This window comes from Brachypodium distachyon, chromosome 4, assembly GCF_000005505.3.
Source record: "Brachypodium distachyon strain Bd21 chromosome 4, Brachypodium_distachyon_v3.0, whole genome shotgun sequence".
Taxonomy (NCBI): Eukaryota; Viridiplantae; Streptophyta; class Magnoliopsida; order Poales; family Poaceae; genus Brachypodium; species Brachypodium distachyon.
This window is the reverse complement of record NC_016134.3, coordinates 32,698,618-32,726,229: the sequence shown is the minus strand read 5'-3', so window position 1 is coordinate 32,726,229 and position 27,612 is coordinate 32,698,618. Positions and strand designations below refer to the sequence as shown.

Below are 27,612 nucleotides of genomic sequence, written 5' to 3'. Positions count from 1 at the left end.
CGTGACGATCAACATGGAAGAACTACAGAAGGGCCTAGAAGACCGTTGGGTGCTAGTGGGCAAGTATTACACCACGTACACCTTTAGCTCGTCGAAGCTGTTCGAGCACATGAGAGAGCAGTGGCAATTGCGCGAAGGTATGGAGTACAAGGAGCTGGCCCAGAACAGGTTCCTGATCGTGGTTGAACAAGAAGGTGACTACCAACACATCCTGAGAGGGGGGCCCTGGAGCCACCTAAGAGATGCTTTCGTGGTGACGGCTCATGATGGAGTCTCTGCTGTCAACGAGATAGACCTGAACATCCTTCCCATTTGGGTCAGGATCTACACAGTTCTGGTGCCTATGATGACGGAGCAGGTGGCGTGGAAGCTTGGGGAAATGGTGGGCAAGGTACGTGCGGTTCATACTAATAACCACGGCAAGATCTAGGATGACTTCATTAGAGTTCGGATTGAGCACGACATGGGCAAGCCCCTGAAGAGATGCATCAAGATCGGTGAGGAAGGGAAGGAAGTGGATGAGAATGGAAAGAAGAAACTGAAGATCACAACCTGCCAAGTCAAATACGAGAGAGCCCCTAGATTTTGTTTTTACGGTGGCATGATCGGTCACGGTGAGCGCTCCTGCTTGCTGCCTGAGGAACTCAAGATGGTGAGATTCTGTGTTGAACAGCGCGCCTCGCCCTACAAGACTTTTGAGCACCGTAGCTGCTACATCCCCAAGAGCCCGATGAATGCTAAGAAGTTTCTCCGTTTTGATCCTCCATCCCCGGGCAAGTGGAAGTCTGCCCTCGATGCCAGCAAGGAGACCAACAAGATACCAGATCTGCCACCGACTTCGGAGGAACACACAACCACTGATCCACTCGCCGCGACTCTAAAGGGGATGGTCTCTGCGGTCAGCCAACTCTGTGTTGCAGACGAGCAGGGTGGGCCAGCAAAGCAACATGCTACCAAGAAGAGATCAGGCAAGAAACAGGCAAAGAAGATGTGGTGGACCAGGTACCACCCTGAGAAAGATAGGGGGAGGACCATGAGTGCTTCGAGGGCCCAGAAAGGCACCGCGGCCCAGGAAGTGAAGGGAGGAACCGTTGCGACCCACACAGAGGATGTTGGCCACCTGTTTGCGGGCTCCTTCCTAAAAGCAAAGGGCCAACTCCTGGGCAAGCGCAGCAAGGCGGATCGCCAACCAGACATCAAGCTTAATGAGGCAGAAGGGAACAAGATAAAGAAGGCGAAGGAGATCGTGGAAAGGGAGGACAATAAGGACAAAGAGGAAGGAGGAGAATCCAACAAGGAGGCAACCAGCCCAGGGGCCGCTGGTCATCTGACAGGCGTCAGAAGCCATGACGATCATGGCGTGGAACTGTCGGGGGATTGGGCAACCCTGAACGGTTTAGGATCTGATCCGCCTAGTTAATGTGCATCGTCTGAAGATAGTGTTCCTTTGTGAGACAAGACAGCGGCAAGAGAAGGTGGAGAACCTGAAGTGGCGGCTGGGACTCAGGAATGTGCTGTGTCACAGCGAGCCGGGGAAGGGAGGGGGAGTAGCTCTTTTCTGGGATGAGAGTCTTGTAATCGATCTAGTCAAAATAAACAGTCGTGTAATCAATGTAATCGTGTCAGATTTACCTAATGGAATAAAGTGAAGGTGCACCTTTGTTTATGGCGAACCTCGAGCTCATTTACGGCACCAAATGTGGGAACTGCTGAGAAGACTCAAACCTTTGTTTGACAGACCTTGGTTTATGGTTGGAGATTTTAATGAGGTTATGTGGCAAGAGGAACACCTCTCACAACGGAGAAGGAGCACGAAACAGATGAATGACTTCAGAGAAATTCTATCCCATTGCAATATGTTCGACCTTGGATTCAAAGGGCTGCCTTGGACATATGATAACAAACAACAGGGTCAAAAGCATGTCAGAGTTAGGCTTGACAGGGCTGTCGCGTGCCCAAGATGGTCAGATCTTTTCCCTAATTACAGGGTACAACACTTAGTTTCTTCTAGGTCTGACCATTGCCCGCTCCTGATCTCGCTCTAGCCGCATGGCCCCAGGAGAGACAAGAGGAATCTGGGCAGATATGAATGTCATTGGGAACAACTAGATTCTTTTCATGAGGAGATTGAAATGGCTTGGAGCGCCCACCGCACGCCAAAGGATATGGCAAAGTTTCAGGCAATGCTAACGGTGTCCTGCAGCATATGCACTCCTGGAACAGCCGCAAGCTGGGTTCTATTCCGAAACAGATTGAGAAAACGAGAAAGAGGCTTGCTGCTGCTCGTGCTGGCACTTCATTGGAAGACCAGAAGAGGGCATGTGTCCTTGCCCACCGGTTGGATGATCTACTCGAGATGGAAGAGAGGTATTGGAATCAGCATTCAAGAGTGAGCTGGCTTAAATCGGGAGACCGTAATACAGCTTTCTTTCATCGCAAAACTACCTGGCATGCAAAGAAGAATAACATCACTAGTCTTACGCGCCAGACGGGTCTATCACTGAGGATGTCACAGAAATGGAGGACTTAGCTTGTGATTTCTTTCGGAATCTTTATACCCGAGACGTTAGTGTGGACCCCAGTATCATCACTAATTTGCTCCACGCCGCTATCACAGATCAGATGAATGAGGAGCTCTGCAAGGACTTCACATATGAGGAAATTGGCAATGCCCTTTTCCAAATTGGGCCTTGGAAACTCCCTGGGCCAGACAGCATGCTGGCCCGTTTTTTCCAAAGGCAATGGGGCCTGATAAAATAGGACATTTGTGCGGCAGTGAAAGAATTCTTCAAAACCAGGTCCATGCCTGAGGGCGTAAATGAAACTACTATAGTCCTCATCCCCAAAAAGAAGAACCCGATCCACATCAAGGATTTCCGCCCCATTGGGCTCTATAATGTGGTTTATAAGATTTTCTCCAAATGTTTGATCAATAGACTGAGACCATTCCTGCAGGACATCATCTCTCCTACCCAAAGCGCCTTCATCCTGGGGAGAATGATCACAGATAACGCTCTCATCGCTTTTGAATGTATCAACACGATCCAGAAGAGCAATGATATGAAAGGTCAGTTCTGCGCTTATAAGCTTGACCTTGCAAAGGCCTATGATCGTGTGGTTTGGGCTTTTCTAGAGCAAATCATGGAGACGCTGGGTTTCGATAGGAAATGGATTAGTTGGATCATGTCTTGCATCACCATTATTCGTTATCGTGTGAGATTAAATGGGAAACTGTTGGATGGTTTCAATCCTACTCGTGGGCTCCGTCAAGGCGACCCCCTCTCCCCATACCTTTTTCTGTTGGTCGCTGAAGGCCTTTCCGTTCTCTTGCAGCATGAGATCTCTACCGGGCGGCTCAATGAACTTAAGATCTGTCGTCAAAGCCCGAGCATCTCCCACCTCTTGTTCGCAGATGACAGTCTCCTTTTCTTCAGAGCGAACGCTGACCAAGCCACGATCATCAAAAATACTCTCACCCTGTATGAGAGAGCCACGGTCAGCAGCTGAGTCCGGAGAAGTGTACAATTTTGATGGGCAAGAACTGTAGTTTGCACAACACCAATGTGGTGATGAACACGTTGGGAATTCAAAACCCGGGCTTTGAGGAAAAGTACTTGGGGCTGCCGGTTCTAGAGGGAAGGATGAAGGACGGCAAATTCCAAACCATCAAGGAAAAATTTCTCAAGCGCTGCTCGGATTGGTCTGAGAAGTATCTGTCGAGTGGAGGGAAAGAGGTTCTTGTCAAGGTGGTTTTACAGGCTATGCCGACTTACGCTATGCGCATTTTCAGGTTCTCTGCTACTCTGTGTGAGGATCTTTCTCATATGATTCGGGATTTCTGGTGGGGTGATGAAACAAATAAAAAGAAGGTGCATTGTCTTAGTTGGGAGAAGATGATCAAGCAAAAGAATCAGGGAGGAATTGGTTTTTGGGATCTGCGTTTTCAATCAAGCACTCCTTGCTTGCCAAGCATGGCGCTTACTGCATACCCCGGACTGCTTTGTGCCCGTGTCCTTAAAGGGAAGTATTTTCCTACCGGTGATCTTTGGGACACCTCTTTCGTCTGAAACCCCTCCCCGTGTTGGAAAGGGATCTTTTTTGGACTGGAACTTCTCAAGTCAAGCTTGATCTGGCGAGTGGGGGACGGTTCAAAAATCCAAATGTGGAGAGATAACTGGAACCCGAGAGGCATCTGCAGGTTTCGAGAACAAACTCTCGGGCTAGGATTCGGCGAGTCTCGGACCTGATTCTTCTTGAGCAGAAACAGTGGAATATCAACCTTATAAGGGAGATCTTCCACCCTTTTGATGCGGACGAGATTGTCAAGATCAGAATCCCGCAAACGACCTCGGAGGATGTCCTGGCTTGGCACTATGAAAAGTCTGGTGTTTTTTCTGTCCGCAGCACGTACCGCCTGGGTTTGAAGTTAAAATATGACCTGGAGGCTAAGGGTAGCAGCCTGAATCCAAACGGCAGGCGTCCTCTTTGGAACATGATTTGGGAGTGTGCGGTGCCTCCCAAGATAAAGGTCTTTGCCTGGAAACTTGCAAAAGAATCTCTTGCGGTGCAGGTTAATAGGCATCATCGCTTCAAGAAAGTCCTCCCGATCTGCTCTATCTGTGGTGTTGAAAACGAAGATGGTTTTCATGCGGCTATGTCTTGCACGAAGGCAAAAGCGCTACGAGAATCAGTCCGGTCCAACTGGCTGCTCCGCTCGGATTCGGAGATGTGCAACTCCGGCCCGGATTGGGTTCTCATGTTGCTAAGCAAAGTGGCTGCGGTCTGCAGAACCCACCTTCTGTTCTTGTGGTGGGGAGCCTGGCACCTGCGGAATGACATCATTTTCGCCAAGGGGGATGCGTCGGTCACTGCGTCCGCCCAGTTCCTGTTCAACTATGCTGATTCGCTTCAACATTTGGGCAAGAAAATTCCAAAACCTGATCTGAAAGGGAAAGCCCCCCTCGGTGGCCAATCTTCACCGCCAGTGACCAAGTCTCCCTCCCCGAAGACTCACTGGAGCCCCCCGGAAACCGGTTATTTCAAGCTAAATGTGGATGCTTCCTTCCACCAGGACACTGGGCTAGCTACTTGGGGAGCTATAAATTCTGAGAAGACAATTGTGGTTTCGGCCTGGAACTCCATTGGTAGCTGCCCCAACGCTGAAATGGCGGAGGCGGTGGCCTGCCTAGAAGGTCTCAAACTGGCTCTGGATGTTGGCTCCCTTCCCTTGATCCTGGAGAGTGATTGTCTCTCCGTCATTTCGCAGCTAAAGGGGGACCCCCAGACCCTATCCTCGCTGCGTCTGATCATACAGGATATACATCGTCTGACAACGTTTGATCCAGGGATCCGGTATCAATACACTAGTCAGGCAAACAATGGTGTGGCACATGAGCTCGCAAAGCTCTCTAGCATTACGGCAGGTGGCGATGTATTGTTAGGGGATGTGCCCTCCTGTGTGAGGAGTCAGTATTTCTCTAATTGTAATAACTCTACAAGTGTTTAATGATTACCACCTTTCAAAAAAAATGTGGATGCATCCTTGGTTGACGATGAATCTCATCATGTGCTACGACCGATCGCTGCGCACAACGACACACGGGGGGCGGTGTGATCTGTCCACTGCCGACCTGGATTGTTGGCATCGATCTATTGATCGACTAGTGATCGAGGTGATGAACAAATCGTCGGTCGCATTATCTACGATATGGCATTTCCCGTTACTGCTCCCTTCAATTTTAAATCATGAGGCGTATAACTTTTGTTCACCATCAATTTTTTTTATATTTTGAGCAAACTTGTAGCAGAAAATATTATTATTATACAATGACAAACTAAGACAGTAATCCGTATGAAGATATGTTACGCAATGGATCTGATCAAAGAAATGGATGGACTCAAGAGGGGAAGACATAGATTGAGAATTTTATGGACATGGATAATGGAGCAAAGTGTAAGAATGGTTCAATCAGGTTCTCTTTGATCAACTGACTATGCAGTATGCATCATTTGCGCTATGCTCTTTTGTGTGACTGTTTTTTCTCTCTCTTTTTTTTGAGGGCGTGGTTTTTCTCTCCTCGTTCGGCCAGATGGACTTCTTTACCTTTCGTGCTAATTTACGGTTCATGAAACAAGTTCATTGTAGCACAATTAACTTTGCCGTAACTCATTTTAAACCGTTATACAACTTAAAGGCATTCACAAAGACTAAATTCTAAAAAACTTTTATTTAACAATTATTGATGTGTAGGGAGAGAGAAGAGAACTTCATACTTCACGAAGAGTCAAACTCACTCTTAGCCAAAGAGTCTGCCCTAGATACCATTGCACACAATCAAATTTAATTGTTACTAGCCGGCGGGTGGGGGTGGTGGATAGGAAAGAGAAGACAATTTTACTCTCAAAGCTGTCAAACTCATTCTTAGTTACCGCTGCGCACGATCAAATTTAATTGCCATAGTTGCTACTACCTCCAATCCAAAACAAGTGTCACAGTTTTGAATTAGATTTAAACTAAGATTAATTTACCCCTGAGACACTTGTTTTCATTGGAGGGACCGAAGGAGTATTAAATATGTCTGAGTCAGCTTAAAAACATGACTTATAGTATGAGCCATTCTATCGTCGATGATCGGTGACACGGAGAGTCAATCCTAACTGTATCCTTGTACTCGTATTGATAACCATAAAATGAAAGTATAACATCGGTTTCTTATCTGGCCAATCGACCCATCTGCATGATTGATTTCACCTTGGAGGACAGAACAACGACACCACCGATGGAACACGATCGAGCTAATCGCAAAGTGCAGGTGTCCATTGAATGCATGGTACCTTTCTCCGTCAACTGACGTTTCCATTTTAAGCTAAAAAAAAACTGCGTTTCCATTTCCATATGTCCGATGAAAAGGCCTTGGAAAAATTAAGTGTCAGCATTGCTTCGACTGGAGAGAGCGTTCTTTAGTCGTGTCTCCTTCGTCACGTTTTAATCATCCGGGCTAGGCGCTCTTATCCGTTCTAAAATCCATCAGTCGTTGTTTTTTCCCATCCTACATCTTTCGAAGCACCGAAACAATTATTTTCTTTTCTGACAGAGAAAGAACGGCTTGAAAAGGAACCACGCGTTCAACCAAGAGAACAAGAGGTACATTTTTCTACTCCCGTCCAACATGACTTAATGTATAGAACATTCAAATTTAATCAAAGTTAAGACATCCTTTGTTGGACAAAAAAAGTATATTTTTTGCGGAAACAGAGTTAGATTTAAGATTTTCTTGGCTTCTTGCAAAACGGATACTCACTCCGTCCAACAAAAGATGTCTTAACTTTGACCAAATTTGAATGCATCTATACACTAAGTCATGTTTAGATACATCCAAATTTTGACAAACTTGAGACATCTTTTGTTGAACGGAGGGAGTACTTAATTACTCCCTCCGTTGCATAATTTTTGTCGAAATATTACATGTATGTGGACGCTTTTTAAAATAGATACATCCATTTTTGGCAAATTTGAGACAAGAATTATGGAACGGAAATAGTATATGCCAAGCAGACTCTTATGTGTCATCATTTTCATTATTCTGCAACTCCTTCCGTGAATTAAACATGCCAAGTGATTTCGTCATATTTTTAGCACAAATCCCAAATCACGTGTGAGTGCTTAACGTTGAGGAGGTACTATGTAACTTTATTTGAACTCATAATCGTTAAGGTACAATGCTTTGGGTCAGGGGTGGACCCAGCCGGATGGTCGGGTGGGGCCCACTGCACCCAATAACTTCAATATTCTCTTTTATTAATAGAAATTATTGAAAAGAAAAGAAAAACAGTGTCGTAGTGTTTGTCCACCCAATATTAAAAGTAGAGTGTTTACCCCACCAATATTGAAAAGCTGGATCCTCGACTGCTTTGTGTAGTAGACCCAACATAGACCCAACAATTACAAAGCAACTGATATAACTGAGAATTACAATGTAATCTCTTGAAGACATCTTCTGCATGATATCAATCTTTGCGACACAAAATACTATCGATGCTTCAGTAAAGAGACTGCAATTACCAGTAAACTTGATGCCACACATAAGGCTTGGACAATAAATTCGTTGTTCAATAAAATTAACGAGCGCTCGCTCATTCGGTTCGTTAAGAGCTCGGTTCGTTAGTCAAAGAACCGAAACCTTAGCGATCTTAACGAACAAGCCGCCGGGTAGGCTCGTTATCTAACTCGTGCGCGCATATCAGCCAGGCTGCGCTCGCCCTCGCACATGCCAGCAGGAGGCCAGGCGCCCAGGCCCAGCCGCGCTCGCGGCCCATCTGGCCAGTGCTCCTAGTGACTTCGGTCAATCCCTAGTCCACCCATCCCGAATCTCCCGATCCCGAAGAACCGACTAGCGGCGGTGGCTCAGGTCGACTTCTCCCTCCCCACAACCCCTCCCGACCAGTCACCGTCGTTCGCTGGTCTACCACCCCCGCTCGTACTAGCCGGGCCAGCCGTCCGGGTCGGCCAGCGGCACTCCTGCAGATGATTCGGTGAATCACGGGCTGCAACAGCACCTAGGAGCTCTCCTGCAGATGAATCGGTGAATCACGGGCTGCAACAGCACCTAGGAGCTCTCCTGCAGATGAATCGGTGAATCACGGGCTGGCCTGCTGCAGCGCCTACTAGCTCTCCTGCAGGCTGCAGATGAATCAATGAGTTCTATTTAGCTAAATGCTATGCTACTATAGTACTGTGTGAGCTTTGATCATTGTTCTCCAGAGTATAGTTGTGACTTGTGACAATGATTCATTGTTTTTTTCTGGTAGGATGATGAATAGACAGAGATTGATGATGAGTATAAGGAGATTGATTTTTTAAATCAACTGCCTTTTGAGCTATTTCTGTTAACGAGTGTTTAACGATCTTAACGAGCGGTCGATCTTAACGAACCGAGCGCGCTCGTTAGCCAGGCCTTGACACATATCCAGCCAGCCCATATCTGAATTGCACACCTCGCGCCGCTCCTTCCCGGTCCAGGCAACCAATGCACTCACGATCTCATTCAGCCGGTTAGCCCTTAACAGTCGTTTCCTGTCTCTGCCTCTCTGAAGTTGCCGCTGCAAAGCTCGCATGCTACTGCACCCCGTATCTAACTGGCCCATCGCGGGCCGACTCCAGGTTCCAGTTCCAAACTGTTACGTAGGGTGTGTTTGGTTATCCATTCATGCTATCACTGCTACAGAATCACTTATTTCCGACATTTCGGAAAACCTCTATGCTGACGCAAACCGGACGTGTCGCACCAATGGCCCACGGGGCCCCACTGATGCTGGACGTGTGGGTCGCAACGACCGAGATCCCGCAAGATCAGCTTCCCGGGAAGGGCGAACCCGGGAAGCCAACCTCCGCAAGGCCAACCAACAGGCCTACGGAATACACTCACTGGCAAGACCATCACATTGGAGATTGAGAGTTCTGACACCATTGACAACGTCAAGGCCAAGATCAAGGGTAGAAACGATACCCTGCCGCAGCGGCTACCCTGGAAGCGTCGTCCCGACCCCTGGCACAAGAGCTGGAGCACCTCCCGGCAACGCGTGCTCGGGCCTACAGGTGGGGTCAGCAGAACAGTGAAGACGGAGCATTAAATGCCCCGACAGAGGCTACAACGGCAGGTCTAGTCTTCACAGCAAGGCTACGACGGTTACCCTATAGCTCATTTTATTCACCGTGCATAGTGGCATGGGCAATGCATGAAACCCAGCGAGGATCAACAGTAGAGTATGACTTGTTGCATTGACACGCGTTTAGCTAACGTGTCGCATTGTAAACATTGGCACCCGTGGTATCCCCTTGACTATAAAAGAAGGACCAATGCCACCGGTCAAAGTGTTGAGTATTCACCCAAGTAGACAAACTCCTAGAGAGACAAGTAGCTAAGCTCGGGACCCCCCGGCAACCTGTAGTACTCATACTCATTGAATACATAACCAAAGCAGGACGTAGGGTGTTACACCTCCGGGTGGCCCGAACTTGGGTAAAAACCTGTGTCTTACCCTTCATGTCATTCGGCACGCCGGCGATCGCCGGAGCGATACCCTTCGCCCTCCATTGAACCAAAAAGGGGGTGCCCAGCATCCCCGGTGCCGGAGTTTCGGGCTCCAACAGGATGCATCTGCAATCAAGTGTCAGTAATGCCTGGAAAACTTCTGACACGTACAGACGCATCTGAAATAGGAAATACGTCCTGACGCATCTTCCACCGCCACATGTCAGGAGTTGTCTTCTCCGAGCCTCATTAGTGGGGTATTTTTGCTGACAATTTTGGGCCTAAAGAAGCGTCAGAAGTTGTTATCTTTGACACTTCCCTAAAGAAGAACTCGTCCGTGATGTTTCTTATGTGAGTAAAAAAAAAGTTACAGCTGACGTCTTTTTTCTATCAACATCCGATTCAACCATTAAATTTTTATTTAAATCGCAGGAAAAACATTGAGCCAATCATGCAAGATTTCCTACATTTCAAACAAGATCGACCACATTACATTGCAAACAAGATCTGCTACATTTCATATAAGATCGACCACATTACATTGCATTTGCATAGATGATCTGCTACATTCAAATAAGGTCAACCACATTACATTGCATTTGCATACAAGATCTGCTACATTTGCATACAAGGTACACACATCAGAGCGTTGTCGACATGATTAAACAACGCCCTGATATGTCGGCAACATCATCCATGAGCTGCGCAGCACCACACCCAAGAACGCGAGGTGCGCGGCCCGGGACAACAAGAGGAGCCGGTGTTTTGTGTCGGAGGAAAAAGGAAGGTGCTTATGGCAGAGGAGGTAGTTCAGGCAATGAAGAAGAACACGGAGGAGATTTAAGGAACGTAATCACGATCACCGGGTACCTCGGGGACACCTCTCGACATCGTTTCGCTGCCGGATCCATGACCCTCAGGAATTCCAATACTAGTTAGACCATGACCTTCTATTATTCATATAATTTAAATTACCCTCTCAATGTAGGCAACAGATGGTTCCGCACATCAATGCTTAGGTCAAAATGCGAGGAAATTTTAATAGCAGGCTAACGATAATATTTAACCAATATGACAAAAATGCGCCCAATGTCCACGCGTCTTAGACTGAGTGCGCAAAGAGGACAAAAACAAGTACTCCCTCCGTCCAACAAAAGATGTCTCAAATTTGACTAAATTTGAATGCACATATGTCTAGATATATTCAAATTTAGTCAAATTTGAGAAATCTTTTTGTTGGACGGAGGGAGTAAATATTATTATTTGAACAATGGGGCACTTTTACCAATTTATTATGCTCCCTTTAGGGGATGATTTTTTTTTTTTGCTTTCTACTGTACATGTAAAAAGGTTACCATGTTTGTTTTGATTGCAATATCATATACTCCCTCCGTTCCTAATTAATTGGCGTCGGGTTTTTTTTTGCAAATTCCCGAAATAAACCTGCCGTTTTATTGGAACTTTTGCGAAAAAAAACCTGTAAATTTTCGAAATTAACACGCAGTCCACGTCTAATTGAAGATGTGGACTGCAGGTTTATTTCTAAAATTTACAGGGTTTTTTTTTTAAAAAGACTGACGCCAATTAGTTAGGGACAAGGAAGTAGTTCTCTAAACTATGATGGTTTAATGCACTTGACAACATTCAAAACTGTATCAAAGTGTGGATACAATTCCTCAACAACGTTTGCTTGCATACCCAATCCAATCCTTTTTACGGGCAGAAAACCTAGAAAGGCAACAGTGACAGGGACCGAAAGATTCTGGCTACAACACGTCAAACGTCGTCTTCCCCTGATCTGATCTCTCCCTATAATTGCTGCATCGTCTCCCGCCGCTCAGATGAAATCACCGCTTAAACAAATCAACGAGTTTGTATACAAGAAGAAAAGAATTTTAAAATAATAGGAGTTCGAGAAAGAAGACAAAATTAGTAAGGAAAGGGGAGAGTAGGCGTGTCGCCGTCGCCGACGTCTCGCGGCCTCATCCTTCCTCCTCCACCGTCTTCTTCTCCTTCTCCTTGAAATCCCCGCGGAATCCCAAGAACCCGAGCGATCCAACCCCACCTCCGTTCCCTTCTCTCCGTCTCTAAACCCGACGGATCTTGGGAAGGAATCCCAAATCGAGAGAATCTGAGAGGATATTCAACAATCCAAGAAAAGCCCTCCGGTGCGGGGTCCGTCCGGCCATGGACACGGAGCCGCTGCTCCCGACCTCCGCGCCGCACCTCCTCCACCCGCTGCCGGAGCACTCGCCGGTATCCAACTTCGACGCTCCCCCCAACTCGCCCTGCCCATCCCCGGCTTCCTCCTACAAGGACCGCCTCATCTTCGGGCCCCACCACCCTCCGCCGCCGCCGCCTCCCCCTCCCCCTCCCCCTCCGCCGCCGCGGCCGCACTACCGGAGCATCTCCTTCGGCCAGCACGACCCGTTCCGTGACTTTGACCTCCCCTCCTGTTCCTCCTCCCCGTCCCCTCCCTCCGACGATGAGAGCCACGCCCAGCCGCCGCCCACGCCGTCGCTCTTCGCCTTCCTCGGCGGTCGCACCAACCTCCACCGCTCCCGCACCGCGCCCGCCATGGCTCCGCTCAGCGCCGCGGTCCTCGCCGCCTCCGCCGAGGCCGACCACCAGAACCCGCCGCCGCCGCCGCGGAGGCCGGCCATCGTGCTGCACGCGTTCCTCTTCCTCCTCGCCTACCTCGCCCTGGGCGTCACCTTCTACGCCGCCGCTCCGGCCAACTTCACGTCCTCCGCCGGGCCTACCCACCCCGTCGTCGACGCGCTCTACTTCTGCATCGTCACGCTCTGCACCATCGGCTACGGTGACATTACCCCGGCCAGCCCTGCGGCCAAGCTCTTCGCTATCTCATTCGTCCTCATCGGCTTTGGCTTTGTCGACATCCTCCTCTCCGGCATGGTCTCCTATGTGCTCGACCTCCAGGAACACCTCCTCATCACAGCCATCAAGAACCCTCGCTCCGCACGCAAGCACCGGCACAACTACATCTTCGACATCAAAAAGGGCCGGATGCGTGTGCGCATGAAGGTGGCCCTTGCGCTTGGCGTGGTGGCCATATGCGTGGGCGTAGGGGCCACTGTGCTCAGGAAGGTGGAGAACATGGGGTGGCTCGATGCCGTGTACCTTGCAGTGATGTCTGTGACCACCGTCGGGTATGGGGATCACGCGTTCCGGACATTGGCTGGGCGCCTTTTTGCGTCCGCCTGGCTTCTTGTGTCCACACTAGCCGTGGCTCGGGCATTCCTCTACTTGGCGGAGATGAGGATTGACAAGAGACACCGTGCAATGGCCAACTGGGTGCTGTCCAGAGACATGACAGTGTCAGAGTTTCTTGCTGCAGATATCGACAACAATGGCTATGTCACGTAAGTCGTTATGGTAGTAATCCTTATTTCCATGTTAGCATTGACATCTTCTTGTAGTTAAGTTTCTGTTGAAGATCATCTAGCAACTTAGGGTGGAAATGAATTCGTAGAAGTAAAAACCTCTTGTAAAGAGGCTATACTAGGTACTTAGTTTGCGGAAGCAAAACCTGTGTTAGTTGGAGACCTGCATATCATGACATTATCAAAAGATCAAGTAATCAAGCATAATAGTCACAGCTCAACTCACAAATTAGAGTATCTTGATGCACAAACTAATTGTTTTATGTGTCTTAATTCATTACGATGGGGAATTTGAAACACTTGTGCTTAAAGGAGAAGAAGAAATCAGAAAGGGGAATAGGACTCAGCTTAGTATTTGTCTATTTGTTGTACTGTATTTTTTTATTTACTGATACATCTGTGTGGAGGATGGTAACTATTATTGTCGTATATCACAGTATCATACCATTAGGATAAAAATTGAAATATGTGATATAAAAAAAGTGTCTTTAAATATGGTGCATATCAATTAAATCGTTGTAGAATGATACATGCCATATATTAATTGCTATTCTGATGAGTTATGTCCACACAATTCTTTTTGTGTTTAAATCGACTATCTAATAATGTTGGTGGAATCGGTTTTTCTGTACTTGTTTTCTTCTTATGATTTTATGTATATTTTGGTGATTAGTTATTGCACGAAAATAGTATAGTGTGCAATCATGGATGTAAATTGACAAAGATACCAGATCCAAGTAGCTTGAGAGTTCAACTTTGAAGCATGACAGGATAAATTTTATAAAAAGTTGCCTAGTTAGGTTCAATGGAGTTTTGGGCGTCAAGCAAATGAATCAACTTATGAGTAGTATGTAACATTACACCAGACTTCAGTGTACCTTTTGGTTTCTCGGTCATCTTTTCTGTTGTTTGTATGCCAAACCTATGAGCCCACCACATTGTCATGATATTGTCACATTACAAATTCTACGAAACCAATTGATTTTATTGGTATCCTTATAGAAGACAATTAATGTTTATTTATCACCATATGCACACTGTACAACAACCAAGTCTTTTGTCCGAAGCAAGTTGGGGTAGGCTGGATATGAAACCCAAACAGAATTATGATATGCACACTGTACTACACTATTTATCATGATCAAAGATATTTACATTAGTATAAAGTTATGTCATATTCTATTTTTCTTGTAGTGAGGTATCCAGAGTTTCCTGAGGTTCTTGGTACTGTAGACACAAGCTTAAAATGACTCATGTTGCAGGACTTAACTATGCATACTGAGCCAAATCCCTTCTTTTTTAGAAAAATAAGGGTTGTGCCGTGTTGGTACTCAAATTCCTTTTAAAATAGGAAAAGGAGGGCTTTAGGCACCAAATAAACACATACAGTGTGCAAATCCGAAGGAACGGGGTGAGTGTAGAGACTCAACGAAAGCTTTTCTAACGAATCAAGTTAATTAGGTTATGTTGGTTCTGAAATTCTTTATGAAGTTGAGAAAGAATGGCTTGATGCATGTAATAAACACATATACATACTGACATTGCAAACATTAATCATGGAACCATATTGTAATGCGTCTTTTTAGAACGAAATTAGGAATTGTTAGGGAATAAAAAAAGTAATTTATGGGAATTATTATGAATACATTCCAAATTGATGTTTATAAGTTACTTATGCGGTTGTGGCGCAGTTTCAAAATATTCACACCATTGAAACTTCAAATGGTGGGTTAGCCATTTCTAGTGAAATTGTGAATAGAGGAAATCGAGATACAGAATCGTAGTTATTTATTCTCTGTGAGCCGGAAGAGAGAACATCTGACCTTTAAGGGTGACTAGGCACAACACCATCTTTATCCCCATTAGGTTTGATTTTTATCATTTGAAAGGAACAGATCCCAGCACGTTTTTTTTTTCCAAAAGTTGCATTCATCTAGAATGTTGAATTAGTCGTAGTGCTTTCAGCTCAGTGCTAAGAAGTGTTATATTGTACTAATATGTAAGTGTCTACATACACCTATAGGCTATCCACTCAGTTATTGTGTATGTTTCATAATGCATATAATTTATACTATATCTGCAATTATTTTAGAATCCATTGATAATTTTTACCTCCAGCACAGCACACCCGTCTTTATGTATTTTTCTATTATTAACAAATATTAGAACCCTTCCCGTTAGTTTGCTTGCAGGTATGGTTTTATCAACATAGAAAATGTAGTCTTCTCTGGCGTGTATTCCTAATTAAATTATTCCGTTTTAGTAAACTTGATTTATGTTGAAGTGGTTAATGATTTGTTTTTGCATCCATTTTTTGGCACATTGGTTTGAACCTTCTATTGGAGAAGTATTTGTTTGGACTTTTGCTTGATGTGTTAGAATCAGATTGAGTTCTGGTTCAGAAGTTCAGTTGACGTGCATGCGTCAAAGTGATTTATAAAATGAAAATCGACCATGCTTAAACAATAAAAGATTGAAGCTACACCCTTGTATAACAGGTTTACACAGCAGTTATCAGTTAAACACAATCTTTCAGATTGTAATATTCCCTCGGTCCAACAAAGGATGTCTCAACTTTGACTAAATTTGAATGCATCTATACACTAAGTCACATCTTGATACATCCAAATTTTGACAAACTTGAGACATCTTTTGTTGGAAGGAGGGAGTACTGTAATAGTGAATCAGTGCCATTTAGGCTTTGATACCTAAATAGTGGCCATGCTTATGTCCGTTTGTTGCGTCAGAATGATTTGTACTCTCCTAAAGTTGCATACTCTGCCTGCATTAAGTAAACTTCTTTTTTTTGCTAATGTATAAAGGCAATTTTCTCGAAATGCTTATGTGGTTATCTGCATGAATTCATCTTTAATTATGATCTGCGCACTTCACATAGGATGTTAATCAGCGATCAGTTTTATTTTTAGCTGGTCGTCATCACACAGAATTTGCCACAATGGTTGAGAACAGTCCTCCTATGATTGCAAATTAATTTTTATCTTATTTTCTTGAAGATCATTTGTTTACTTCCATTTGGAATGCAGCTTGCTTGTTTGGCAATGGCATTGGTTAACTGCCTTCCATTTTTTCTGTTGTTCAGGAAATCGGAATTTGTTATTTACAAGCTCAAGGAGATGGGCAAGATTTCAGAGAAAGATATCAAGATGATCTGCGAACAATTTCAGAGGCTGGATTCTGGGAACTGCGGAAAGATTACTCTTTCAGATCTTCTGCAGAGTCATCACCTTGTTGCTGATCCTAGGGACAAGAAAAAGGGGAAGAAATCATAATAGACCGTGTAAGACGCGGAGATATATCATAGAGTAGTATGAATTTTGGGATTGTAAATTATGCAAAACTAGGCAAGATTGTAGCTAGGAAACCTGCAGCGAATGCGAAAAGCCAGAACAGGTCGAGTGTAGGATAGCTCCCCACAAGTTCCAATCAGTTGAAAATGATTCTGCCCCAGAGAGGGTACGAAGATCATTTGGAAGCTGTAAATGCAAACAATTATTGAGATTCGTTGGAAATATGTGGTGGGTATTAGGTGATCTCTCCGTTTGGTCCTCGCAAAAATGTTTCTTGTCAGAAGTGTGTTACGGCATGAGAATGATTTCTGACGTGGATCGTCTGGTCCATATTAATTCAGGCCGGTTGCTTTGTTGATATGATCTGATGTCGTTTTCTTGACTTCCCAGGCACGCTGGCATGAAGTTTGTTTATTGGGCGCAGATTTGAGATAAGAGCTGGCCATGAGACTTGTGATCTACTGTATTTTCTTCCAAGAAGAAGACTTGGCTCGTGGAAACCAAGCCGAATCTTGTTGTTATAAAAGCTCTATGTGGCCTTAAGTTCGGCTGCCAAAATCAGACCAAAAGGTGGCAAATCGAAATGTTCCTTGACACGGAACAGCACAAAGTGTCAACCACCCAAACCAAACGGGAGAAGAGAACATGAACATGAATTGGATACTACACGGCGTCGCATTTTTTTCGCCAGCACAAAAAGATGGAGATTCTTCATGAAGTGGAAGATGGGGTCGCAATCGTCGCCGCAGGCAGGGCCTTCTCCTTGGTCGGTGGCTCTGCAGGAGAAAACGGATAAGCAAATTTCACCCTCTTGTTGCAAGCAAAATTGGGGTGTAAACGGAAACGGAAACAGAAACGAGAAACGAGAAAGGGGATTTGATTGAGTACTTGAGATGAGAGCCTTGGGGCGGTCCTTGAAGAGGATCTTGTGCCGGATGACACCGATGACCTCCAGCTCCACCTCCTCAGCGGCGTTCTTCTTCTTCTTCCTAAGCACCAGCAGTGGCTTCTTGAGAGTCACCTTTGTCCCGGTGAGCTCATGGTATCCCACGGTGAAGGTGTAGCCGCCCTGCTAATGGGAAAAACAAGCCCTCGTGGTCAGAAACCAAATGGGAGAAAAGGGCTAATAGGAAGAGGATGAATCTTGCCTTGGAAGAGGAAGAGGAAGATGGGGATGAGCTGCAGAGGCGGCCGATGTGGAGGAACAAAACGAAGCCAAGATATAAGCCAATATTTTATTGGTCTTTTGGTGTTTTCATAACTTGGCTTCATTTTTATTGATATGGAGGATTGGAACATAAAAATAATGATCTCTGAATTGGAGTTTTGTATGGAATAGTTATTCTATTTGTAATGTTGTACTGTTGTATGATTAGTTGTTCACGTATAATGTTATAGACTTGTCTTGTATTGTATGCTCATTGAAATGAGAAAATTGAATGGAGGTGAATAATGGGTTTGGCTGACATCAACTTCCTAATTTGGGCATGCTTCTTCGGCCATCCCGGTCTAAAAATGATCCGACAGGCCGTGTTTGGGACGTTGGTCAGGCCTGGTGTCTAGCTCGACAGGCCCAGTGGCACGACGTGCCGTGCTTGGCCCGGTGACAGCAGACCATTCCTTGGCTGGGCCCGTGTCATGCCGAGCAGCCCAAATAGCCATCTATACTGATGAAGCATGTCGGTGGGAGAGAGAGAAACGAGAGAGATGAAGGACAAAAGGGACCTTTTGCCCGTTGGGGGCAATTTTAGCTCTCGTTAGCTCATTCTCATCGACTAATGAACCAAATGTTAGTCTCCTGTGGACTAGTTGTTAGCCCACTTTTTAACTGGTCCATCGGCATTCCCTTTTTTGGCTAAAAATTAGCGGTTAACTGGCTATTATGGACGTTCTGTTATTCTTTTCTGTGTAGAGTGTTAAACTTATAAAAGTTTGACGAAAAAGGAAACTTCAAAATTTGATTTATTTAGGGACACCAAGACAAATGCATGTATATGGGAAAATGCATCAACCAATGAAATGTTTAAAAGGTGTATTGAGAAACTCGTCAAAAGAATAAATAATGTTTAAAGCAAAGAGATATGCTATTGCCAATTGAGCTGTTATTTAGGCTAGTCATAGTGCAAGTAACTTGGATAGTAATATAGATGCCAACTATGCATTTTGGTGACATGGCATGACAATAAATGAAGAAATAGAGAGAGGTGATAATTAGATATGTTACCATAACATCACACAAATCAAGACAAGATGAGTCTACAAGACAATTAATGACACAATGCATGACACCACACATAAGTTACTACCCACTATGGAGGTAGTAACTTCGACTAATAACATATGCATGTTACTACTCTAAGTTACTCCCTACTATGACCAGCCTTCGAGGCCCATGTAGCTCGACACAACTTGCCCTAACTCCCCCTTCCTAGTCTGATTCGCAGGCAAGCTTCACGCACCCCCCGTTGCCTCTTCTTCTCCTCGATATGGGGAACGTGTTGTTGGACATGGCGAAGTCTCTGGCCGGCCATGGAAACAAGAGTTCTTTCCCGGCCTCCGTCACTGACTTCCACAGCGCGTCGTCCTCAATTGATTTCTCTTTGACGTCGTCACCATACTTGGTCGGTCGCCCCAAGTCCAGGTACAACTCGTGCTCTGATACCAAATGTAGACGTTATGTGGCTCTGACTTCTCTCAACTCTGTTTACATGATAATATTTCCTTTTGAATCTTTCCTTCTGCTATAAGACATGCCAAAATGGTACAAAATTAAATACTCCCTCCAATTCTAAATTGTTGTCGGAATATTACATGTACGTAGACGCTTCTTAAGAATATATACATCCATATTTGGGCAAATTTGAGTCAAGAATTTAGGATCAGAGGGAGTATCTTCCTTTTATTTGAAATGCTTATCTATACACCATGATTCAATCATCTGCATATCTTGCATTTATTTGTAGAAAAGATTGTAAATTTATTAGTTTTCCCCCCACCATTAAAGCCTCCTTTAATTGTGATATTCAACATATCTATATAAAGACGTTTGTTGAAGTATGATGCGTGCCCTTCATCCTTTCAAGTTCAAAAAATGTTTAGACTAAGTCCTCTAATGCTTCCGAGGATTGCTCTTTGCATCTTTTTTCTAGCACATCAAGGCTTAGGTTCAAGAGTGAGTCCTACCATCCAAGAGGTTAGTGTTGTAATACAAATATGCATGACTTTGCAGAATTATTGTGGCGCTTGCTTTGTCTACTGAAGTGTCGCCTAGTATTCTTTTAATGTCACAAATTTGAGTATGCCAAGGTGCATTTCGAATAAATCAAAAGGAGATAAGTGCAGCTTTGGGTAGTCCCAATTTGAACACCGTCTACAGTTCACTAGGGAGTGACCGGGAGATGGATATTTACGGAATTTCAATCCGTACGGGTGATAGATAGTACTCACTTCGTTTCATATTAAGTGACTTTCTATTACATGTATAGATACGTCCATATTTAGATAAATTTGAGTCATTTGATATGAGACGGAAAGAGTAGTATGTTACGACTCATCCAAACACACCGATTTGAGGTAGTCATGGTGTTTCAGGCCTCGAATCTTTTGTTTGCCTTGATGTGCTATGTCCAAATTTTGTAGGTCTACATAGTAGGTCACTTTTTTAGAATGATCGTGTTAATTATTTCTTTTGCTCACCTCACCATTGTCGTGTGTAGTACTCGTATTGTAAATCTTTGTAAGATTGGCTCATGTGTGCTATCTGGCACTTTATTTCTAATAACGGTGACACTCTTCTAGGCATGTTTGGTAAGAATTTTTTTATCACAATGAAGCAGCAGTTATGATTATGTGTGGCATACTCCCTTAGAAGTTAGCGTCTTGGATAGCAAGGGTCACTTTCACAAAAACAATTCTAGTTTCAAAAATAACATTGGCGTCAAGTTATTTATTCTACATCAGTCCAGCACTACATTCTTATTATTACCCTTTCAAAGTCATGTTTCTCACTTGTGCTTGAAGGTAAATGACCCATCAGTAAAAGATTTGGCTTTTGCTCCAATCAAGAAAAATATGACAAGCTTGAAGGCAGACTCCCATGGGACAATAAATCCTCTGCAAGGGCCAGGCCCAATGCACACTTGGCAGGAAAAGTCTTGAATCGAAAAATCACTGAAATCAATTTTTGGAATTCAAAATGAACTCTACGATTCTATGCCCAAATGATGGGTGCAAAACGAGCTGTTAGAGTGTACAATAACAGAAAATATAAATAGTTACACTTACGTGTTGTAGCCAATGAAAATGCTATTGTCTTCTAGCATTATGTGTTATCAATATGAAAGAACGACATTCAGAAGAAACTTAATGGATATATTTGTAAAGCAAACAATGCCTAGCTTGTCAAATTAACTAGGACCTTCTCTACAGTTTAATCTTTCATGTGGGACTATGTGTAATTTCCTTATTCGTATCATTTTATCAGATTCACCCAGAACGCTATGGAGACTCTCGTCCTCACTTGTTTGCCTACTGGACGGTATGTAACAACAGTTAATTAATGTTTTGCATTAATATTTGAAAAGTCTTCTCTAGTGATAAGCGTATAATTTCAATTACTATGACACAGAGGGATGGATATGAAACAACCGGGTGCTTCAACATGGACTGCCCTGGTTTTATACAAACAGGAACTGCTACGATGCGTCTAGGTGCGGCCATAGATCCAGTTTCCCATGGTGGAAGTCTACAGAAGGTCGCACTAAAATTGCTTAAGGTAAGGAGTTAGATGACATGTTCTTCTAGTTGGCAACACAATTTTGAATTATCATCTTTCTAAAATGACAAATTTCTCATTAATTAGAAGCAAGTAGAAGTTTAATTCATATTATTATGACATTCAACAAAATTGAGATCCTCGTTCATAGTAAAAGTGTTATGAGAAGCCAGGGCTTCACTTAAGCTTTAGTTAGTAATGGAGCTCTTAAACTATTTCGGCACAGGACAAGAACAATGGAGATTGGTGGGTGTACTACGGCTTCAACAGTGTTCCTACTGCAGTGGGCTACTACCCAAGATCGTTGTTCACATACATGGCTGAAAAGGCAAGCGATGTCTACTTCGGTGCCTACGCGATCGCCGACAGGGGACTGCTATCTCCTCCGTTGGGTAGTGGTGCCAGGCCAAATGGTGGCCAGAGGTCGGCATCTTTCAGCAACTTACAAGTTATTGTTGATGAGGGTAGGACAAGCAAGCCTGTCACGGAGGATTTGCCTACTGTAGCAAAATGATATTCTATTACTCCTATTTCTCATGGAAAGTTCTTTTACGGTGGGCCAGGAGGCTGTTCATAATAATGTTATTTGGTCACTACCCATGACCAATTGGTAACATCAATGGATGACTTGGTGGAACAAATTAAAGAAAATAAGCAATTTTTTATCAACTGTATATTCAGTCACAGTATTGTCTACCATTATATATGTTTTTTTAGTTACAGAAAACTTTGTCTTGTCGCAGACAAATTGCAATTTCATCAAGAGTAAATTGCACTAGTGATACAACAAGTTGTAGCGTGTGCTCACTTTGGTCCACCAAGTTGCAAAACCTTAATTCGACGCCACAAACTTGTAACCTTTGCTCACTTAATCCAAATGACCAGGTAAGTGATCCTATAGGTCTATTTGTACATAGGGGTGCAAAAAAAGCTCGATGCTCGTGAGCTGCTCGGGATCAACTCGTATTTTCGCTCGATTCGAGATCGACTCGAAACTAAATGAGCTGAGTATGAGCTCATTCTGCAGCTCGGTTGAAAAACGAGTCGAGTCTGAGCCAAACCTAACTCGCTCGAATTTGAGTCAGCACAGCTCGAATTAACACAATAAGTATGTTAATTTTGTAGTAGATGAAAAATTACAATATCCTTTGTGGAATGAAATGAATTCGTTAAGTCCTATCGCTGCTCCAAGATCGCAACATGTGAAGTTTGATACATTTATGAACTATTGTGCTCTTTTTTATTCACTTTAAATACATGAACTTAAACTACCTTTAAAATCTAAGTTTTTATTATGCTTTTTGTGTGGTTATTGTTATTGAATTGTGTTGTGACCTAAAGTCTCTGGCTTAAATAGCGAATAGCGAAGAAATATTTATGTTATGTATTGGAGTGAACCAAGAATTTTCTAAATTTTCATTGAAACTCGAAAGTGGTTCGAGATCGACTCGAGACCATCATGAGCCGAGTATGAGCTAACTCTGCGGCCCGACCTGTAGTTCGAGTAAAATTGAGCTTGCTCGTTTTGTAACATGAGCTGAGTCGAGCTCAGTCTAGCTCGCTCAAACTTGACTCGTTTGCACCCCTACAATTTGTACACATGGCGAGATGTCATGTCAGAGGATCGATGGGCTTTTTTTTAGGAAACAGTAGGCCATAAGAAAATATGTACAGGAGATCGATGGGCTATTGTTGACAAAGCTCAAAATTGAACAGTGGGGTTTCAAATATTCATAAAGACAGCATCCCAAACTAGACCAAGCCACCTATTGCTACCCACACAGTCAAATCTTAGGTCACACGTTTTTCATCTGAAATTAAAAGAATGACCTCCTCTACCATGATCCCTAGTTATCATCTGTCATATACATAATTGCTATATCAATGGTAGTTTTATTCTTCATGGCACATGCTGCCGGAATCTGAGTTGACTGTATTGTGTATCAATATGACTTTATAAGCCAAAAAACTGTCACTGCAGACAGGTGGGTCTCGTCGAGAACTACAATGACCGTAGTAAAGTTTCTCATCCGCTTTTGAATCTCACTACAAACTCACAGATAAACAACTGTTCTGTTTGGAACAATGGAAAATACTATCTTTCACGGTTTTATTTTGAAACGTGGGGGTTAGTTCCTTATCTCCGTTGGTTCCAAACTGTGTGACTCATCTTAGGTACTTCTTAATTTAAGCTGTTGAAGAAAATATAATCTCATATTGGTTCAAAGAATATGTGGCAGATAAGTCTTCTATTTTTATCATTGTTTCACTCGATTTGTCCCAAAATATAATACATGCACAGGTCGCTTTCAATAGTCTAACAATATACTCCCTCCGTCCCAAATATACAAATCCGAGTCACTTATTTTGGGACGGAGGGAGTAATATTTTTAACTCAAAGTTCCTAATCTTTGACTAGCAGTTAGTCTAACAAATAAATGTATATGATACAAAAGTGGTTAAATTTAATTTAATTTTTGGACACGCTTTGTAATGATCAAACTTATTTTGCCATGGACAATTGTACTTCTAACAGGGTCTTTGGCTCGGCATCGTGGTCTGCGGTAGCCTCACCAAGGTGCTCTTGTTTGCATCTGTTGCGTGGTTCATAGACTGGAACAAGTAAGTTCAGTCCACCAATCAATTTCTATCAGGATGCTGCTCTAGAGTAGCCAGGATGACATGCATATTCTCCTTCCTATTTCAAATTTCAGGCAGCCAAGGCAAAAAATAGGGTGTGCAGCTCATCTCTGCCAGTGACATGAACCTGACGCATTGTATGGTAAGTTGCAATCAACTGAAAGGCCTAATTTGAATGATGGCAAAAAATATATTGCTTTTGTAGTAACCATGACGAAACCATGCCGACTGTTTTCTATTGACACTTTTTTAGGTTTCTTTGGAGGACTTTCTACACTAGCTTTAATATACATGCTCTTACATGTCTCAGATTTTGTGGGTTAAGCCATAGAGATGTGATCTCACGCTAGGTTGTTACAAAGGTTTACAGCTGTGACGACACTATTCTGAGTCCTATGGCTTAGTAAATATGACATAGTTTTTGACTGAACTCCAAGCAAATCTTGTTTGTCTTTAGAAGAACTTACTAGCTGCGGTTCTGGGCGCAAACTGTAGCACCAGAAGGACAGGAAAAAAAATGCAACCTGCATGTTTTTATTTGGAGATGGTCATGCAAGTGTTTGTAAACCACACGGAAGGATATTTATCAGTAGATGTTTTTAATAGTACTGTTCTATTCTATAAACTGTTGTTTGTTTTCCTCAATATCATGGGCTGTGTGGTTTTTTAGGGTGTGTTTGGTTTGAGGAATGGGGTGGTCTATCTTCTTCTCACTCCTCACTGTAAACAGTGCAGCACAGTATTGAATTCAGCGCCTCTCCAGTTCGGCGATTGTCGTCCCCTCTGCATGATGTCATGGCTCTGCTCTGGTCAATACCTGATAGGGATGTCAAAGGCAATATTACACGTCCATAACTCACCACCTTCATCATTCACGACCTCACTTGTCGTTTGCTCGAAGATGTCCCGCACCCCGAGCAAGAATAGTGCTGATTATAGTCTGCGACATGCAAAAATCATATTGTAAATGAATGTATATATGCAAGAATCATATTAGCATGCAAAGCAAAACTAGATGGTGAAACTATTTCATAGTACAGATGGATCTGGGAACCACTGAACAGCCCTATTTGGCGGTGGCGTGAATGGAAGATCACCAGGGTGGAAACCTGGTTCCCGTGGCAGGGGAAGTCGCCGCCATTCATCATACCTAAAAAAAACTTCTAAATAAATATAGAACTCCCATATAAATATACCATGCAATATACTAGAGAACATATATAAAATGTGTCAAGATACATATATATATGTGCCAAGTAAACTTAAACATTCTGTAACGATTTTGCCGTTATCTGCATGAGCTCATAAAGTCATAATTAATTATGATCTCCACGCTTCACATCGGACGTTAATCAGCGATCAGTTTTCCTTTTAGCTAGTCGTCATCACAGAGTTTGCCACAATGGCACAATCCTCCTATGACTGTAAATTAATTTATATCTTATTTTCTTGAAGATCATTTGTTTACTTCCATTTGGAATACAGCTTGCTTGTTTGGCAATGGCATTGGTTAAATGCCTTCCATTTTTTCTGCTGTTCAGGAAATCAGAATTTGTAGTTTACAAGCTCAAGGAGATGGGCAAGATTTCAGAGAACGATATCAAGATGATCTGCGAACAATTTCAAAGGCTGGATTCTGGAAACTGCGGAAAGATTACTCTTTCAGATCTTCTGCAGAGTCATTACCTTGTTGCTGATCCTAGGGACAAGGAAAAGGGGAAGAAATCAAAACAGATGGTGTAAGACGCAGAAATATATCATAGAGTAGTACGAATTTTGGGATTGTAAATTATGCAAAACTAGGCAAGATTGTAGCTAGGAAACCTGCGGCAGATGCGAAAGCCAGAACAGGTCGAATGTAGGATAGCTCCGGAAAAGTTCCTATCAGTTGAAGATCATTTGGCTGTAAATACTGGAAATATGTGGTGGGGATTAGTTGATCTTTTCTGTTTGAGCCTCAGCAAAATGTTTCTGCTCAGAAGTGCGTTACGACATGAGAATGGTTACTGACGTGGATCCTGTGGTCCATATTAATTCTGGCTGGCTGTTTTGTTGGTATGATCAGATGTCGTTTTCTTGACTTCAGTCACGTTGGCATGAAGTTTTTTTATTGGGCGCAGATTTGAGATAAGAGCTGGCCATCAGATTTCTGATTCTATTTTCTTCCAAGAAGAAGATTTGGCTCGTGGAAACCAAGCCGAATCTTGGCATTATAGAAATCCTATGTGGCTATCAAGTTTGGATCATCTTGCCCACCTCCTTTGAGCTTGTAAACTACGAATTCTTATTTCCTGAACAACAGAAACAACGGAAGGCATTTCACCAATGGCATTGCCAGCTACTACAAACAAGCAAGCTGTATTCCAATTTCCAAATGGAAGTAAACAAATGATCTTCAAGAAAATAAGATAAGATTAATTTGCTATCATAGGAACCAAAAGGTAGTAAAGAGAATGGCACAAAGTGTCGACCACCCAAGCAAACGGGAGCACACCAAAACAGAAGAGAACATCAACATGGATTCAATACTACATGGTCATTTTTTCACCAGCACAAAAAGAAGACGGAGATTCTTCAGGAAGGGGAAGATGGGGTCGTCACCGCGGGCACGGACAGGGCCTTCTTCTCCTTGGGCGGCGGCTCTGCAGGAGAAAGCAGGATCAGCCAAATTTCAATGTATTGTCAAGCAATTTGGGTGGAAACGGAACGGAAACAGGAAAAGGGATTTGAATGATTACTTGAGATGAGGGCCTTGGGGCGGTCCTTGAAGAGGATCTTGTGCCGGATGACACCGATGACATCCAGCTCCACCTCCTCAGCGGCGTTCTTCTTCTTCTTCTTCCTCAGCACCAGCAGGGGCTTCTTGAGAGTCACCTTTGTCCCGGTGAGCTCATGGTATCCCACGGTGAAGGTGTAGCCGCCCTGCTAATGGGGAAACCAAGCCCTCATGGTCAGAAACCAAAGGCAAAATCAAATGGGAGAAAACAGAAGAGGGCTAATAGTAAGATGATGAATCTTGCCTTGGAATTGGAAGAGGAAGATGGGGATGAGGTGCAGAGGCGGCCGATGTGGAGTCCCTGGATGCGGCCGGAGAAGCAGGGCTGCGGCTGAAGCACGCCCTGCACTTCCACCACCGTCCACTCCGGGCACGCCGCCTCGCCGCACCCGCACCGGACCTGGATCTGCATCCTCCTCTCTTCTCGTCTCTTCTCGATGGATGGATTTGGACGCTGGGCGGTAGGAATCTCTTCTGACTTCTACTGCTTTCCCGCCCTTTTGTTCCCCCGTGCTTCGCTTAGTTCGCGCCAAAAAGATGTACACGCCCTTTATATCCGCCCTTGAACTGCAGATTTTGAAAAGGTTTTTTTTTCCTTTTTCCGTCCGGTGGAGAACTTCGATCGGTAAGTCCGACGCAACCCAATGCATGGCCGGTCCAAATTTTAGATGTTGTTAAA

The 27,612-nt window shown here is 43.9% G+C and overlaps 2 protein-coding genes and 1 non-coding gene across 5 annotated transcripts; 1 reads left to right on the top strand and 2 right to left on the bottom strand.

The window, feature by feature from the left end:
* The first annotated feature begins 11,894 nt into the window (after positions 1-11,894).
* Positions 11,895-16,992, top strand: LOC100839450 (two pore potassium channel c). Its single transcript, XM_003577912.4, has 2 exons — positions 11,895-13,414; positions 16,536-16,992. Exons 1-2 carry the CDS (start codon positions 12,219-12,221, stop codon positions 16,723-16,725), a joined length of 1,386 nt encoding a protein of 461 aa, XP_003577960.1. The 5' UTR covers positions 11,895-12,218; the 3' UTR covers positions 16,726-16,992.
* Positions 16,993-17,190: 198 nt separating this feature from the next.
* Positions 17,191-18,033, bottom strand: LOC100825335. Its single transcript, XR_002966463.1, has 2 exons — positions 17,632-18,033; positions 17,191-17,519 (listed from the first exon to the last, which is right to left on the bottom strand). It is a non-coding gene; the product is annotated as an uncharacterized LOC100825335 (transcript).
* Positions 18,034-24,665: 6,632 nt separating this feature from the next.
* Positions 24,666-27,605, bottom strand: LOC100825030 (putative uncharacterized protein DDB_G0287975). 3 transcript variants are annotated; one of them, XM_024463570.1, is made up of 6 exons: positions 27,178-27,605; positions 26,896-27,082; positions 25,982-26,799; positions 25,844-25,856; positions 25,196-25,307; positions 24,666-25,097 (listed from the first exon to the last, which is right to left on the bottom strand). In XM_024463570.1, exons 1-3 carry the CDS (start codon positions 27,343-27,345, stop codon positions 26,732-26,734), a joined length of 423 nt encoding a protein of 140 aa, XP_024319338.1. In that variant the 5' UTR covers positions 27,346-27,605; the 3' UTR covers positions 24,666-25,097; positions 25,196-25,307; positions 25,844-25,856; positions 25,982-26,731. The 3 variants fall into 3 exon arrangements, with proteins under 3 accessions (XP_024319338.1, XP_024319337.1, XP_003576395.1); XM_024463569.1 differs by having other exon boundaries at positions 24,666-25,307; XM_003576347.4 differs by lacking the exons at positions 24,666-25,097; positions 25,196-25,307; positions 25,844-25,856 and having other exon boundaries at positions 26,461-26,799; positions 26,896-27,079; positions 27,178-27,599.
* Positions 27,606-27,612: the final 7 nt, after the last annotated feature.